This window comes from Eubalaena glacialis, chromosome 10 (assembly GCF_028564815.1).
Source record: "Eubalaena glacialis isolate mEubGla1 chromosome 10, mEubGla1.1.hap2.+ XY, whole genome shotgun sequence".
Lineage (NCBI taxonomy): Eukaryota > Metazoa > Chordata > Mammalia > Artiodactyla > Balaenidae > Eubalaena > Eubalaena glacialis.
In genome coordinates, this window is record NC_083725.1 from 70,028,960 (window position 1) to 70,046,819 (window position 17,860).

Consider the following 17,860-nt stretch of genomic DNA (forward strand, 5'->3'; position numbering starts at 1 on the left):
ATCTGCTATTTAACTAAGCAGGAGGCACGCTCTTCTAAACAGTCCTGTGGTGGAGTAAAAACTGGAACAGTGATGAAACTTTTTACCTTTGAATAATCTAGGACCCTCTTTTTCATGGGCAAAAATCCCTGTAGGCTCTTAGATTATTTTGATTACAGTGTTATTTAAAGATGTATAAATAAACCCAGGTTAAAAATATATGCATATAGCTTTTATACAAGTATAAAACCAAAACAGAGTTATCATTTAATTACAAACGAATGTATAAAATCAGTAAAATTCAAATTGACAAAATGAATTAAATATAATAGCTGATAATGATCAGTTGACCCTAATTTGCTACTTGAAACTTAAGTTATGGTATTCTCTTCAGGTTCTTTTGATTTCTCAGTGCCTATACTACCATATGCCTATAATGACTCTTTTCTCTCACCACCCTTTTCGCTTTGTTAGTATAGCACCCACTGATGTCATTTGATCTCCTCTGTGTTTCAACTATGTCATTTACATTTTAAGTTTAAGGTCATTTTAAGTTCAAGATCTATTCTCATTAACCTAAGACCACTGGAGTAAAACTACTTGGCCCATTGATTGTAAACACAAGCATTGGCACAGAAATCACACGGCAGTACTCCAGTAAAAGGTGATCACCTGTATAATCCTGGGTTAAACTATATCTTTTTTAATGATTTATTAAAATAAAAACAAAATGTAAATTCCCACAAATAATTTGTGGACCGCAAAAATTATGTGATTATATCCTCAGCTTCCACTATAAGGAAAGCTACTCTAATTATTTTTGCCTATAAGTAGATATGTGAGGAACAAAATAGATTTGAGATTGGGATGGGGGCAAAAGGGATTTCCTAAAGCAGTATACTCAGACCAGTATAGTCTTGGCTTGACTCTCTTGAAGTATGCTGCTTTAAGTTTGCCTGCGCAATTCACTCACCTTTATCACATAATTTTACTTGATTGCTAATTCTGGAGTGTTTGTTGGAAATGAAGATTGTTTAGCAGGAGGGTGAGATGGAAAATAATGAATGGCTGAAAGACTAAAATTCATGTATATTTAAAAGATAGTCAAAGTGATATATATTAATATTAAAGCTTTTATATCAAGTATTTTTGGAGTCTGTGAAGCTCCTTGCAAAGTTCTGGCATTCCCTGGAGCACAGAGATAAAACATGGTCAGTAAATAAGCAAGCAGCAGCAGCAACAAGATATCCTGGGGAGAGAGGGGAATCTGATTTCCAGAATTGCCACATTATATTTTACTTTATTTGATTTATTTTTTTAAAAAAGATTTTACTTTTTTTTAAATAATTAATTAATTAATTAATTAATTTTTGGCTGTGTTGGGTCTTCATTTCTGTGCGAGGGCTTTCTCTAGTTGCGGCAAGCGGGGGCCACTCTTCATCGCGGTGCGCGGGCCTCTCACTATCGCGGCCTCTCTTGTTGCGGAGTACAGGCTCCAGACGCGCAGGCTCAGTAGCTGTGGCTCACGGGCCTCGTTGCTCCGCGGCATGTGGGATCTTCCCAGACCAGGGCTCGAACCCGTGTCCCCTGCATTAGCAGGCAGATTCTCAACCACTGCGCCACCAGGGAAGCCCCACATTATATTTTAAATGTCCCATTCTTAACCAAAAACTAGACATACAAAGAAACAAGAAAGTATAACCCATACACAGGAATAAAAGGAGTCAATAGAAACTGATCCCAAGGAAGCCCGTACATTGAACTTACTAAAGAAAGATTCTAAATCACCTGTTTTTAATATGATCAAAGAGCTAGATGAAACCATGTCCAAAGAACTAAAGGAAAGTATGAGAACAGTGTTTCACCAAAGAGAGAATATGGACAAAGAGATAGAAATTTATAAAAAGGAACCAAATAGAAATTCTGGAATTGAAAAGTACAGTAACTGAGATTAAAATACACTGGAAGGATTTGGCAACAAAGCTGAACCGGCAAAAGAAAGAATCCATGAACTGAAAGATCAGACAGTTGAGATTATCCAGTTTGAAAAAGGAGTAGATAATTTAAGTCTGATTTAAAATACAATGCATAATGCAATAGGGACTTCCCTGGCGGTGCAGTGGTTAAGACTATGTTTCCAGTGCCTCCACTGCAGGGGGCATGGGTTTGATCCTTGGTCGGGGAACTAAGATCCCACATGCCGCATAGCCAAAAGATTAAAAATAAATAAAATAAATAAATAAATAAATAAATAAATAAATAAATAAATAAAATACCTCTCCCTTTAAAAAAAAGACAATGCATAAAGCAATAATTATAAAACATTGATGGGCTTATAATGTATAAAGATATAGCTCTATGACAAGAAGAGGGAGAGAATAGAGCTATGTAGGAGCACAGTTTTTTGTTTGTTTTTTTAAAAAATATTTATTTATTTATTTGGTTGCGCTGGGTCTTAGTTGCGGCAGGTGGGCTCCTGAGTTGTAGCTCAAAGGCTCCTTAGTTGCACCTTCCTGGCTCCTTAGTTGCGGCATGCATGTGGGATCTAGTTCCCTGACCAAGGATCAAACCCCGGGCTCCCTGCATTGGGAGCGCAGAGCCTTAACCAATGCGCCACCAGGGAAGTCTCTGTAGGAGCATAGTTTTTGTATTCTGTTGAATTAAGTTTGCATTAATCCAAACCAGTTTGCTTTAAATTAAGATGTTAATTGTAATCCTCAGGCGACCACTACGAAAAGAACTCAAAAAGAGCTAGTAAAAGAAACAAGGGAATTAAAACAGTACACTGTTTTACAGACCTCACAAAAAGATACTATTATTATCTCTTTCTAGATGAGGAAACTGAGGCTTAGAGAGGTTATACAGCTTAAGTACACAGTAGAATCAAGACTCAAAACCAGGTCTGTCACCAAAATCCTTTAATATAGGTCCTATAAGGGAAATAGGTGAAATTCTTGGGTAGAACATAGAAATGTTTAGGGTTTATTATTTTAATAACCATCTTTGGTAAGTACCATACTCCCTAGACTCTATCAGATCAGGAATTTAATGCTCAAGAAGGTTCAGTGTTTCCCCAAAGTGACATTTCTAGTAAGTGGTAGAACTGGGATTTGAATGCAGGTGTATGTGGTTCAAGGCTTTCTATTGAACCATGCTGATTTGGGGTTGCAACCTAAATTTTGAGATGGTTTTAGCACACACAACTAGATAATGCATGCTAGTAAGTAACTGAAGAGGACAACACAGACTTTTTTTTTTTTTTTTTTAATAAATGAACTTATTTATTTTTGACTGCGTTGGGTCTTTGTTGCTGCGCGCGGGCTTTTCTCTAGTTGCGGTGAGTGGAGGCCACTCTGTTGCGGGGCGTGGGCTTCTCATGGCAGTGGCTTCTTTTGCTGCGGAGCACAGGCTCTAGGTGCGCGGGCTTCAGTACTTGTGGCTCACGGGCTCCAGAGTGCAGGCTCAGCAGACGTGGCACAGGGGCCTAGGTGCTCCACGACATGTGGGATCTTCCCGGACCAGGGCCCGAACCCGTGTCCCTTGCATTGGCAGGCGGGCTCTCAATCACTGCGCCACCAGGGAAGCCCGACGACACAGGCTTTGTAGAAAAGCAGTATTGAATTTTCCTTTCCTGGCTTTGTAATTCACAGACAGAAAGTTTCTTACTTGTTTCCTCTTTCATAGAACTGAAGTAATTTAGTGCTTTTAAATAAAATAACCAAGTATAAAATTAGGTGATGTGTTTCTAATTTTACTTTATATCAGTTGACAAATTAAACCATCGATTAAGATATTTACAGTGATGCAAATACAGCCCGGTACTTGCTTTGATCTCTTTAAATTTGTAAAAATCTACTTTTTCTTTGCATCCTGCCAAAGTAGAGCTTGGAGTCTTCTCAGAAAGAGAAACAAATGTAGGCAGGCAATTATTGTTTTCTTCCATCAGCAAAGGAGGACTACAGGATTTCATGATTTAATTTTAAGACAGCTTATATTTATCATCATCTTGATATTTATATCCTTGACTTTTACCAAAGACTCTTGTAGAATACCCATTGCTGTCAAAAAAAGAAGGGTTTGCTTTTTCTAGGCTGCATTAAGGAAACTCAAGAGATTTCAGCATAACTCTATGACTACAGAATCTCTGCCCTTCCTGGATCTAAATAAGAAAGCCACTGTTTAAAGTTCTTACTTTAGGGAAAATTGCATCAGATGCTTAGAAAAATGACAAATTTTCTTTCTCCTAACTCCTAATTCATCATAATGTTCCTCTTCAAATAAGTTCCAGGAATTTATACTTTCCTGTAAAGTAAATGTTTAGTGGGACACCCTAGAATTCTAAGCTTCTGAATTTGTCTTTAGGATATCCTAATTTTTCTTTACTATTTTGAGTATTCACTACTATGAGTTGAGTTCCAAACTCAGCTGATTTTAGAGATCAGGTTGATCAAATGAGTAAAGAGGGCAGAAGTAATATATAAGAGAATATGTGGTCTACAGGTAACTGAAAAGAACATGGATGCTTAAAGGCATTCAAATTCAGTTTTTTCAAAAACACTGCTAGATTATTAAAACATATTGCTGATCAAAGTCCCCATGGTTTCTCAATTTAGGTATTACAGACTTCTTCCCCTAGCAATTTGTACCAAATAATCAAGAACAAAGTTTGGCTGTGTTTAAAATGTACATTTGGATGAGTTACCTCCCAAATTTTTGCATAATGGAAGCAACCAAGAAGCTCATACTGCCAGATAAACTCATATTTGTATAAACCTTGAAAGAATGCTTCTCCTGCCATTTCTGAGCATATATGTGAATTCTAATGTGTCATTGATTGTGAAATTTATGGCTCTGCACACAGATCTCTATAGGAACTGAAGTTTGTGCACATCTGCTCATTTGAAATTGAACATACAACTATACTTAGAAAACATTCTTGTGCCTTGCTCATATAAATGCTAGACAGGGCTCAGATGCATCTTCACCGTGCATGTCCTTGTCAAACTATCATAGTCGTGAAACTTTTATCATTTATTGTAAGCCTTAAAAAGTTTTTACCTTACTTTAAATTTATAAGAAATACATGAAGCTTTTGGATTGTTTTTGTGATTCAGCTTTGAAATAAAAATTGCCTCTCTTGTTGCGGAGCACAGGCTCCAGACGCGCAGGCTCAGTAGGCCGCGATAGTGAGAGGCCCGCGCATTGCGATGAAGAGTGGCCCCCGCTTGCCGCAACTAGAGAAAGCCCTCGCACAGAAACGAAGACCCAACACAGCCAAAAATAAATAATAAATAAATAATAAATAAATTTAAAAAAGAAAAATTGCCTACTTCAAACTTTCAGATCTGTTTAATTGAACAGAACCAGGAATATAAGGCAAGCTATTGAATTGTTATTACTTGCAGTTAGTGATCTATATGAATCAAGATTTTTTCTTATAATGCAACCAAGAGGAATAATTTAGATAGTAGGGCTGATATAGGCTACAATTATCATCCATAATGCTTTAGTAAGGAGTCTCTTAACTGCAAATAGCAAAGACTCAACTCAAAGAAGCTTGAGCAAAATAGGAATTTGTTGGTTCAGGTAAACAAATCACAAGGATAAGGTGATGCTTGCTCAGGAACTACCCAATCCAAGGATAGTCTCTTGCCCTCTCCTCTGCCCCCCATTCCCAGCTTTACTCTGCCAAGTTTCTCATCACTGCTTTTCCTTGTGAGTTGGTTTAAGTCTCCTGGGGGGAAGAATAGCCATTTGGTGGGAAGAATAGGCCATTTTGAACTCATCTTTCAGCTTGCATCCCAGGGATGACTTAATTTAGGTCAAGTGCCGGACTCTGCCCAATGAGTTTGAGCAAAGGGCAGGGGTGTGCTGTTCTGTCTTGCATACCAGCTTGGCCTTCAAGTTTACCCCTGTGGTCAAGAGAGTAGGATCTGAGGGAGAGAGAAGGTGTGCAATGTCATATATGTTTTATGTCTTGGGATTCCACATAAAAAGATGCCACTACTAAAAAGGTTTGAAAACTACTGCATTAGACAGAGTTTTGTGAAATTAGTTTCTTCTCTAGCTTATACAAAATTTTACCAGTGTTACATAACATCACTAGGCTTACTTTTCCATCATGGGACTCAAGTGTGGACTCATTCTTTTTTTTTTTAACATGTGAATTCTGATTGGTGTATTATTTGTTGAACAGATATATATTGAGTACTACCAGTACATCAAACCCTGCACTCAGTACAGAAGACACAGTGGTAAACAGCCAGACAAGATCCCTCCCTTCGTGGAACTTACCAAACCAAAAGCAAAGACAGACAAATAGGCATTACCAATGCCTATTTTATGCTAAGATTTTACACTATGATTAGGAGTTATAAAGCAAAAAGACTTAATCATTCTGGATGTCCAGAATAGCTAATGATTAAGTGAAGATCTTGATAAGTAAGAGTTAGCCAAACCAAGGAGGAGAGGGTAGAGAGAAGTCAAGAAAAAGGAAGAGCCTTTGTGAAAACCCAGAGATAAAAGAGGAATATTGGAGGAATCAAAAGATGTACATTGTAGGGATAATAGGGAAGGAAATGGGGAGCAATAAGTAAAGAAGCAAAGAGGTAAGCCATGTCCAGATCATGTAATCACAAAGTCATAAAGGTTTTTGTTTTGTTTTGTTTGTTCTTTAGTTTAAACGTAATGAGTAGTCAGTGAACATTGTTGAGCAGTCAAGTAAAATATGCAGCTTGGAAACATCCGCCTAGGCTCAATGTAGAAATGGGTTGGCAAGATGCAGGGCAACAGGAGATTGCTGCAGTAATCCAGATGAAACAGGATGTCTGGAGGGTAGTAGCTGTGAAGGTTAGGAGGAGGGGTTGCATTTGATAAATATTTAAGAAATTGAATCAACAAGATTTAGTAATTAACTAGATGTTGAGAGAAAGGCAGAGGGGAAAGTAAACCTTTACTTCCAAGTGTCCGACCTAGGCAGGTGAGTGGATAGTGGCATTACACACTGAGCTAGGAACACAAGAAGAAGAGCAGTTGGAGAAGAGAATGGTTTAGTCTAAGAGACAGTTGGATATATAGGTGTGAAAGTCAGAGAAGGGAAATAGTGTCTGGTCAAAATTTAAGTCAGTCTGAATAATTACATGATATTTTTTCATCAGAGTAAAGCTGACCCAATTAAGATAAAGTAAATGCTTGATTCTCTCTAATTCACTCTCAAAATATTTCTTCAGTGCCTTCCCTCTCATATAATTGGGGCCTGCTTTTGTACCTTCCATCCCTCTCAGTTCAGTTCATTTCAGTAACTATTTATTGCAGGCTTTCTCTGCTAAGGTTAAAGTAGGGATATAGGCAGAAACAAGTGTTGCTGCCCTCAAGGAATTAATGGTGTATTGGGGAAATCAGATACATATATAAATGTTTTCAATATGCAATTTAGAATTGCATATTGGTGGGAGGGACAACTGTATGCAGAGCAATAGGAGATTGCAGCAATAATCCAAATGAGACAGTTACTAAGTACTATGGTAGACAACGGTAAGTACTCTGTGTGATAAGTACTGTGATGGAAGCGTTTGTAAAAAACATCTTCAAGCTCTTTCCTTTGGTTCCCAGTATTTAATTCTGTTTTAGGGAACTACTTCATTTTAATTATTGGCTTTTTATCAAAGTCCATATATGCACTCTACCTTCTAATCACAAACCAGGTTGAGACAGTGTTAGCCAGAATTGCTTTGAACTTCATCTCTCGGCATCATCACTGGTTCAAACAATTGCAGTTAACTTGAGGCAGGGGGCTGGAGCCAGTCACAGGGTAATCATCCACTTCCTATGCTTTGAATTCCAACCATTTCTTAATTTTTGTACCTCCTGCATTAACTTTATGAACACTAACAATAATACACCTAGGCCAGAAGGCCTCCAGCTATCTTATTCTTATCAACCAGAAAAATTGGTACATGGACAGGTTAATGAATACTGCAACCCTATAAAGGTGATAATTAAAATTTGGGGTATTCTGGGTGTGAATATGATGACATGATGAAAGAAATATTTTAAGATTAATCTCTGTGTGCTAGAAGAGGCTCCCAATCACTTGGCCCACCTCCCACCTAATGTAAATTCATTAAGCCTCATTTGGGTCCCTGAAGCCAAGAGAAGCCTTTACTGTATTTGGTACATGATGACTAATGGTACATTTTTCTTTTAACTGGAATATGGTGGGAATAGCTTGTCTGTGAGCTAACTAATTCAGTGCATTTTTGTTGCTGTATTGAACTCTAGAGTAAAACGTTCATTTATTCTATAAATATTTTTGAGAATCTGCTACTTGCCAGGCACTGTGCCTGAATAAGACTTAATCCATGACTTGCAGTAATACCCATGCAATATACAAAAGATTGTGGAAGCACTAAGGAGGAACTGGTTGAGTCAGCTTTGTAAAGCATTTGGAACATAGTGAGCCATTAATAAATGTTAGTTACCTGTGTTAGCCATCATTATTACTATTTGAGTGGGTAAGAAGAAGGGAAGGACATTCCAGGCCAAGAGAATAACTTAATTGGAAACATGATAGTAAATGTCATTTTCCAGAATGACTTGGTGTGGTTGGGATGTGAGTACAGTGCAGACAACAGTGATAAGAGATGGTGCTAACGAGAAGGAGTTTGGGACTAGATTATAAAGGCCTTTAGATACCAGCTGAAGAATTTTGACTTTTCAAAATATACAGTGGGAGCTTAAAAAAATTTGTTTTTGTAGCATCACTTTTTGTTTCTAATATGATATCCAGATTTTCTTTTTACTTTTTTTATGGAAAATTTCCTGTATACAACAAAGTAAAAATAGTAGTATAATGACCCCCATGTATTCATTACCCAGCTTTAATAATTATCAATATGTGGCAAATCCATTAAAGATTTTTAAGCAAGGCAAAAAAGGAGACTAACATTGGGCCACTTCCATTACATTAGTTGATCTTCACAGTGTCCCGTGGAGTATGTGGTATTCCCACTTTCCCTAATTATAGAAGAGAAAACCATCAAAATGATGAAGTAAAAGTTCTGGGATTCTAACCCATATCCAACTTATTTCAGAACTCAAGTTCCTTCCCATTCTGCCTTTATAATTCTGACGTAGAGCATGATTCTCAGTTGAAAATAGATGCTGATCTGCCTACTTGATATATTGGTGCTCTTGACCCTATTCAGAATGGTGGACTTCTCTGCCTCCAGCCACTGTGGTTCTACAGGGTCACCAGGATCTAAGTCTACATAAATATTCAACCTAATCAGCTAAAATGACTGTTTAGTCCAGTGGCTGTCAAAGTATGGTCCCCAGACCAGCAGCAAGTTGTTAGAAAATGCAAATTCTCAGGCCCCACCCCCAACCTACTCAATCAGAAACTCTGCGGGTTGGAGCTCATGATGCCTATATTGCCGTTTGCTATGTTTAATAAAATGCTCTAAGGTTTCCTGCAAACACAAGGTTATGACCATCTACCAAGAGCATTCTAAGGCAAAACCTCATATCAGAAGTAGCTATATGTTCATTTTTTAACAAGTTAATGAAAAGCATGTCCTAAGGTAGGAATTGTTATTCAGACTTAACACCAGCAGTCTCTCTGGGGATGTTGCATAACCTCATGGAAAGGAATCTTAAGGAATTTGCACTGCCTATATTTACAGTGCTTGATGGTGCCATCTAGTGGTTTAAGCACTATAGAACGTGCAGATTTATTAACGCTTTGGGGACAGAATTTGTGTATTTTTTAAAAGTCAATTTTATAGTGAATGTTTAATGAAAGTAGGATATATAATTTCCTTACTATAAAACCTCCATTGAGGATTCTTAGATATGACACCAAAACACAAACAACAAAAGAAAAAATAGCTAAATTAGACCTCAACAAAATTAAAACTTTTGTGCATGAAAGGACACTATTGAGGGGCTTCCCTGGTGGTCCAGTGGCTAAGACTCTGCGCTCCCAATGCAGGGGGCCTGGGATCGATCCCTGGTCAGGGAACTAGATCCCACATACCACAACTAAAGATCCCGCATGCTGCAACTAAAGATCCCACATGCTGCAACTAAAGATCCCACATGCTGCAGTGAAGATCCCGTGTGCCACAACTAAGACCCAGCGCAGCCAAATAAATAAATAAGTAAATTTTTTTTTTTAAAAGGACACTATTAATAAAGTGAAAATGTAGCCCACAAAATGGGAGACTATATTTGACAATCATATATCTTATAAGATATATGTATCCAAATATATAAATAGTATTCAAATATATAAAGAACTCTTAGAACTCAACAACAAAAAGAAAAACAACCCAATTTACAAATGAGTGTAGGACTTGAGTAGACATCTCTTCAAAGAAAATATACAAATGGCCAATAAACACATGAAAAATCCCTCAACATCATTAGTCATTAGAGAAATGCAAATCAAAACCACAATGAGATACCACTAGGACAGCTTGAATAATTAAAAAGAGAAAAACAGAAAATAAGTATTGATGAGGTTGTGGAGAAATTAGAACCTTTATACATTGCTGGTGGAGATGTAAAATGGTGCAGCCACCGTGGAAAACAGATTGTTAGTTCCTCAAATAGTTAGACACAGAATTACCAGAGGACCCAGCAGTTCCAATACTAGATATATACCCAAGAGAACTGGAAAATCCATAATAGCCAAAAAGTGGAGACAATCCAAATGTCCACCAACTAATGAATGAATAAACAAAATGTGGCATATCCATACAATGCAACATTGTTTAGCCATAAAATGTACTAATACATTGATGAACCTTGAAAACATGCTAAATGACAGAGGCAGGCACAAAAGACCACATATCATATGATTCCATTTATATGAAATGTCCAGAATAAGCAAATTCATAGAATCAGAAAGTAGAGGGGCTTCCCTGGTGGCACAGAGGTTAAGAATCCTCCTGCCAATGCAGGGGACATGGGTTTAAGCCCTGGTCTGGGAAGATCCCACATGCCACGGAGCAGCTAAGCCTGTGAGCCACAACTACTGAGCCTGCGCTCTGGAGCCCATGAACCACAACTACTGAAGCCCACGTGCCTAGAGCCCATGCTCCGCAACAAGAGAAGCCACCGCAATGAGAAGTCCATGCACCACAACGAAGAGTAGCCCCTGCTTGCCGCAACTACAGAAAGCCTGCGCACAGCAATGAAGACCCAACGCAGCCCAAAAAATTAACTAATTAATTAATTAATTTTAAAAAAAGAAAGTGGATTAGTGGTTGCCAGAGGCAGGGAGAAAGGTAGGAATGGGTGCAACCACTTAATGGGTATGGGATTTCTTTTGGAGGTGATGCAAATGCCCTGGAATTAGATAGTAGTGATGGTTACACAACATTGTGAGTGTACTAAAAGCCACTGAATTGTACACTTTGAAATAGTTAAAATGGTGACTTTTATGGTATGCGAATTTTACCTCAATTTTTAAGATCTTTGTTAATTTGTAAGACTGCAGAACCTTTATTATTATTGTTATTGATATATTTTCCCATAGCTGTTGCTAGTATGTATGTATGTATTCTATTCTACTTTGTTAGCCTAAAATTATTCAATATATTCTTTTCCATCTACACAGTTTCCACGGTTTTTATTTTGGTGGCTATGCATATTTTAGTCACTGTGTATATCATAACTTAATATATCTCAAATGTTTAGTGGTTTTCTCTTCTTTTTTTTCAATTTCAAAGAGTCCTGCTCTAAATGCTTAAATAAGTAAGAATGTTTAAAACTCTTTGTAGACTTTGCATTGGTGTTTCTTCCCCAAAACAGGACTTCTGAGTCATTTTTTTATTTTTACTATTTCTATTGTGTTTTTTCTCTGACTGCTCTATAGTAAGAATATATTAATTTAGAATCCTACCAATAATGGATGAGGAAAAATGGAGGAGATTAATGTTTATTGAATGTCTGTTCTGTTCCAGGCACTGTGTCTGGATCCTTTACATCCATTATTTCATTTAACTCCCACACCTACTCTTATAAAGTGACTACAGAAGTTGACATAACTAATAAGCAGATGAACAAATATCAGAAACCAAACATTTTGTCTCCCAAGTGTTATCCTATCCCCACAACTTTACCAATATTGGGGTTTACCTTTTTTAGTTCCTATTTATTAGAGAAATTCATGTTTTTCCAAGTGATTGTTTAAGGTTTATATTTATCCTTACATAACGACCTATATCTTTTATTAATTTTTTATTAATAGATTTTAAACTGAACTTACCTTTTAAACAATAGGCATTGTGTGTCAAAGCTTTGTCATAATTTTTTTGCTTTTGTTTACTCCTCTTTTACAGGCTCTTGATGGAAATGTATATGACCACCTCAAGGATTATTTAATAGCCTTCAGCCGGACGGAGCTAGAGACATGCCAAGCTGTGCAGAACACATTCCAGTTTTTATTAGAAACCTCCAGCAAGGCAAGTTACCTTTAGTGCAATATGTGATGTTATCCATTTTAGAATCTAAAATGTTTTTTGCATACAAACAAAATGAAGGTACCGATGACATTAGAAGAATGCTTTAAAGGACAAATTTCCTGGAAACGCTATTTCTTCTAACAAAATTGGACGGTGTATTGTTCTCCTTGATGAAGGTCAAAAAAGTCTATTGCCATGTTGCTCTTGAGAAGAATGGTTTAAAGAGCTTTTATCTTTCACTCAAATGAATTTTGAATACACTCAGTTCGTAAAACAACAAGGTCATGTGTCAGTGCGAAGAATAATAAAGGGGCACAAAAAGGAAAATTAGCATTTTATAATTGATAAAGAAATTAATGTTATAATATCTTGTTTTTAGAAATTAACCTTGCCTTCTATATGCAGTCATTCTTTGATAGTAATCTTTTCATTCAAAAGTGTTGACATCCATCAACTTTGCTGGCATGTCACACTGTTTACATAGAAAATAAATGAAATTGTTTTTCTTTAGGATCTGACAGATTAAAATTTTTTGCAGTAGAGAAACTGCCCTTTGGAAGATAAATTGTTCCTGCGATTAATAAATCTTATTTTCTTTCTGATAAATTAAGTGCATAGTAAATGTTTCCTGACTGAATGAATACATTTATTAAAATATATTCATTTTATAACTGCTATTTTAAAAGATCCAGTTCAATTCTCCTTTTTGGCAGGAGGAGCAGGAACTAGCTAATACCTTAGAAAGTTGTTTGGAAAGGAATCAGGGTCTCCATCTCACAAGACAGTGTCCAAAGACAGGAAAGAAAAGGGACACAGACTTTTCTTCCTGAACCCCTCCATGTGTATTTATTCTTATTTTCAGTGTACCATAGCTCCAATTCTATTTTTAGAAAAACATTTAAAATGTTAAGTTGATATGGGAATACAAATATCATTAGTCTGGTGCTTTGAAATCCTGTCATATTTTTGTATTCTTATATTTTCACCCCCCAGGATTCAATAAAAGATATAAAAGGATGGATGTATAGAAAGGATAAATAGATGGATAGATGGATAGTTAAGTGAAAGAAAATGTAGAAAAATAATAATTGAAGAATCTAGGTAGTGGGTATATAGGTGTTTCTGTACAATTCTTTTTATTTTAACATGTGTACATTTGACATCTTCCGTGAGAGAATGTTGCAGGGAAAAGTCTATAAAAACATCTTGGTTTTGTTCCTTTTATGGAGAGATTGATTTTTGACTAGTAATCAGATTGTTTATATTTATTGGTCCATTCAGATTTTCTGTTTCTTTTTAGTACATTTTGGTAACTTACACTTTCCTAGATGAATTGTCCATTTCATTTATCAAATTTGATGTCATAAATTTGCATATAAAGTTGTTTGCCTCTGTAGTTGTCTCCCTTTTCATTTCTAGTATTGTTTGTGCTTTCTCTCTTACTTTGATCAGACTTACCAGTCTATTTTATTAATGTTTTCCAAGAGCCAGCTCTTGTTCTACTTCTCAATGTTATTGTTTCCTGTCTCCTTAATTTCTGCCTTTATATTCATTATTTCTTTCTACTTTATTACAGTTTATGTTTTTATTCTTTTTCAGGCTTTTTTTCTATTAGGTTCTATATTTTCAGTCTTTCTTGTTTTCAAGTAAATCCACTTGAACCTAAAAAATTTCTCTTTCTGCTTTAATTGCAGTCCATGATATGTTTGTAGGGCTTTTACATTCCACCACCACCACCCCCGCCCCTGTCATTAACCCATGAATTATTTAAAAGTGAGTTTTTCCAGTTTCCATTCAATGGGGGGAGTATGTAATAGGGTGGCATTTTTCATTTCTAATTTTGTCAGAGAGACTGTCCGAGACAGAATTCCTTGAAATCTCTTTTTCCAAGAATAAGTTAAGTTGAATACACTACCTTTAGTTTATAAAACAGGTAAACATATAGTCTTTAAAATGTGCTAATATTTTATACAGCAGTTAACAATTTTCTAGGAGGTTTTAGCACATCCTCTGAGGTTGGTATTATCATGCTCATTTCATAGAGAGGAAAACAGACCCAGGAAGTTTATGTGGCTTGCCTGAGGTCACACACTCACACATAGTGTTTTCCATGCTCTGCTACTATCTATATTATCTCTTTAGCTTACATTATTTTCATAGAAAATGAATTAAAAATGAATCAACTGATTTGGACACATAAAGAGATAAGCTTTTATTTTCTACTACATTCACTCACATGAGTATCTTACTCCCCAGGGATGAGGAATAAATGAGATGCTCTTATGTTTAGATTGAAAGTGGTAGTAATAAAAATTTTGTAAGAATGATGTAACTAGGAATTGTGCCCTTTTGTTCCTAGTACCAGAAGAGCTCATACCTATAAGTTTTATGCCACGTGTTTTTCTGTTACAAAGAGCTTGTTATGCTGCTCTTGTTATACTGCTAAAAGCAACCTAGTGATCTAATAACCCAAAAAGAAGTTTGAAACTCTTTTGGTTTTTATTCTACACCATTACTAGCTTGTCTTTTTTTTGGGGGGGGGGCGGAATTCATTTTTTTCCACATATCTAAATTGTAACTGTACATGTTCTCAGAGATATTTTGGAGGTAATCCATAGTGACACATTGTAAATTTTACGGTGCCCTCTATATCTTTTATCCCCTAAAGGGAAATAGCTGGCCCTAGGAACTTTTAATTTTAATTATTTATGAAGCTTGCTTTTCTTCTTAATATTTTATGAAATGCTTTCTACATGTAACTGAAGCAGATGTTGTCAGAGATATTTTCTCTGGCATAGTTAATTCTAAAAGTAGTTCTACTGGTCTTACAGTTTGTTTATGTGTGCTTGCTTTCTGTCTGCATAAGGGAATTCCTACCAATTAATAATGTAGGTCTTCTAACAATTCAAAAATAACAATGTTATTCTATATTTCTTTGGAAATTAAATTGTCTAGTATTGTCATTCTTAATACCTTGAAGACTTACCAAAAAAGTAAACTTAATAAAATAAAGGGGAAAAATCACATGATCATCTCAAAAGACACAGGAAAAGCATTTGACAGAATTCAACACTCTTTTATTATAAAAATGCTCAGCAGATTAGGAATAGAAGGGAACTTCCTGAACATGGTAAAGGGCATTTTTTTAAAACCTACATCACATATCACACTCAATGGTGAAAGACTGAAAGCTTTCCCCACGTAAGATCAGGAACAAGACAACGATGCCCACTTTTCACCACTAATATTCACCATTGTACTGGAAGTCCTGGTCAGAGCAATTAGGCAAGAAATAGAAATAGGAGGCACCAAATGGGAAAGAAAGAAGTAAAATTATCTGTATTTGCACATGACATGATTATAGAGAATCCTGTAGATTCCACAAAAGTCCTAGAGCTAGTAAATGAATTCAGCAAAAGTTGCAAATACAAAATCAAAACACAAAAATCAGTTGTGTTTCCATAATACTCCATCAATGAATGAACTGAAAGAAAATTAAGAAAATAATTCTAACTACAATACCATTTGAAGAATAACTACTTATAAGTAAATTTATCCAAAACGTGAAAAACTTGTACATTGAAAACTACAAAACATTGCTGAAATTAAAGAAGACCTAAATAAATGGAAATAATAAATGTTTATGGATTGGAAGGTTTCATATCACTAATATTTCAATATTCCCCAGGGACTTCCCTGGTGGTCCAGTGGGTAAGATTCTGTGCTCCCAATGCAGGGGGCCCAGGTTCCATTCTTGATTGGGAAGCTGGATCCCTCATGCATGCTGCAACGAAGATGCCGCGTGCTGCAACTAAGACCTAGCTCAGCCTAAAAAAATAAATAATAAATAAATAAATATTTTTAAAAATATATATTTCAATATTCCCCAAAGCAATCTAATCAAGATAGTATGGTAGTAGTATAAGGATAGACATGTAGACCAGTAAGAATTGAGAGTCCAGAAATAAACTCAAACATCTGTGGCTAATTGATTTCGACAAGGTTGTCAAGGCCATTTGATAGAGAAAGAATAGTCTCTCCAATAAGAGGTGCTCAAACAACAGGATAACTACATGCAAAAGAATAAAGTTAAACCCCTTCCTCACTCCATATATAAAAATTAACTCAAAATGGGTCAACAACCTAAAACTATAAAATTATAGAAGAGAACAGAGGTAAATCTTTATTGAATTTGCCAATGTATTCTTAGATTTAACATGAAAGCACAAGCAATAAAAGATAGATAGCTGAACTTCATCAAATTAAAAGTTTTTGTGCATCAAAGAACATTATCAAGAATGTGAAAATGACAGCCCATAGAATGGGAGAAAATATGTATAAATCGTGTCTGATAGGAATTTAATATTCAGAACATATAAATAACTTTTACAACTCAACACATAAAAGACAAATGACCCAATTTAAAAAAGGACAAAGGACTTGAATAGACATTTTTCCAATGAAAATGTACACATGAAAAGATCCTCAGCACTGTTAGTCATTAGAGAAATGCAAATCAAAACCACAATGAAATACCACTTCCCACCTAGTAGGATAGCTTTAGTATTTAAAAACAAACACACACACAATAGCAAGTGTTGGCAAGGATGTGGAGAAAATAGAACCCTTGTACAGCGTTTGTAGGAATGTAAAATAGTACAGCCACTGTGGAAGACAGTTCGGTAGTTCCTCAAAAAGTAAGACACAGAGTTACCATATGACTCGGCACTTCCACTTTAAGAGAATTGAAAAAAAGTGTTTAAACAAAAATTTGTACAGAAATGTTCCTGGCAGTGTTATTCATAATAGCCAATAAATGTAAACACCCTAAATGTCAATCAACTGATGATTAGATAAATAAAACACAGTATATCCATACAATGGAATATTATTTGTTCATAAAAAAGAATGAACTACTGATACATCATACAACATGTGTCCCACAGAATAAAATATATAAATAGCTATTACCATATTAAAAGATGTTTTTATGGGCTAGGTTGTGTCCCCCTAAAATTCATATGTTGAAGTCCTAACCTCTGGTTCCTCAGACTGTGACTGTTTTTGGATATAGGGCCTTTAAAGAGGTTATTAAGGTAAAATGAGGTCATATGGACAAGCTCTAATCCAGCATGATTGGTGTCCTTATAAGAGGAGGTTAGAACACAAACAGGCACAGAGGGAAGACCATATGAAGACACCAGGAAAAGATGACCATCTACAAGCCAAGGAAAGAGACCCTCAGAAGAAACCGACCCTGCCAACACCTTGATCTTGGACTTCTAGCCTCCAGAACTGTGAGGAAACAAGTTTATGTTGTTTAAGCCACCTCGTCTGTGATACTTTGTTATGGCAGCCCTAGGAAACTAATACAGACGCTTATACTCACTATTAATCAAAGAAATGGAAAT

The 17,860-nt window shown here is 36.1% G+C and overlaps 1 protein-coding gene across 3 annotated transcripts in view; it reads left to right on the forward strand.

Moving 5' to 3' along the window:
* FCHSD2 (FCH and double SH3 domains 2) overlaps positions 1–17,860 on the forward strand; it is a 305,717-nt gene that overhangs the window by 209,483 nt on the left and 78,374 nt on the right. For all 3 annotated transcript variants that reach the window (XM_061201281.1, XM_061201283.1, XM_061201282.1), the window contains one exon: positions 12,327–12,449. In XM_061201281.1, coding sequence (XP_061057264.1) covers positions 12,327–12,449 — 123 coding nt within the window. The remainder of the gene's footprint in view (positions 1–12,326; positions 12,450–17,860) is intronic.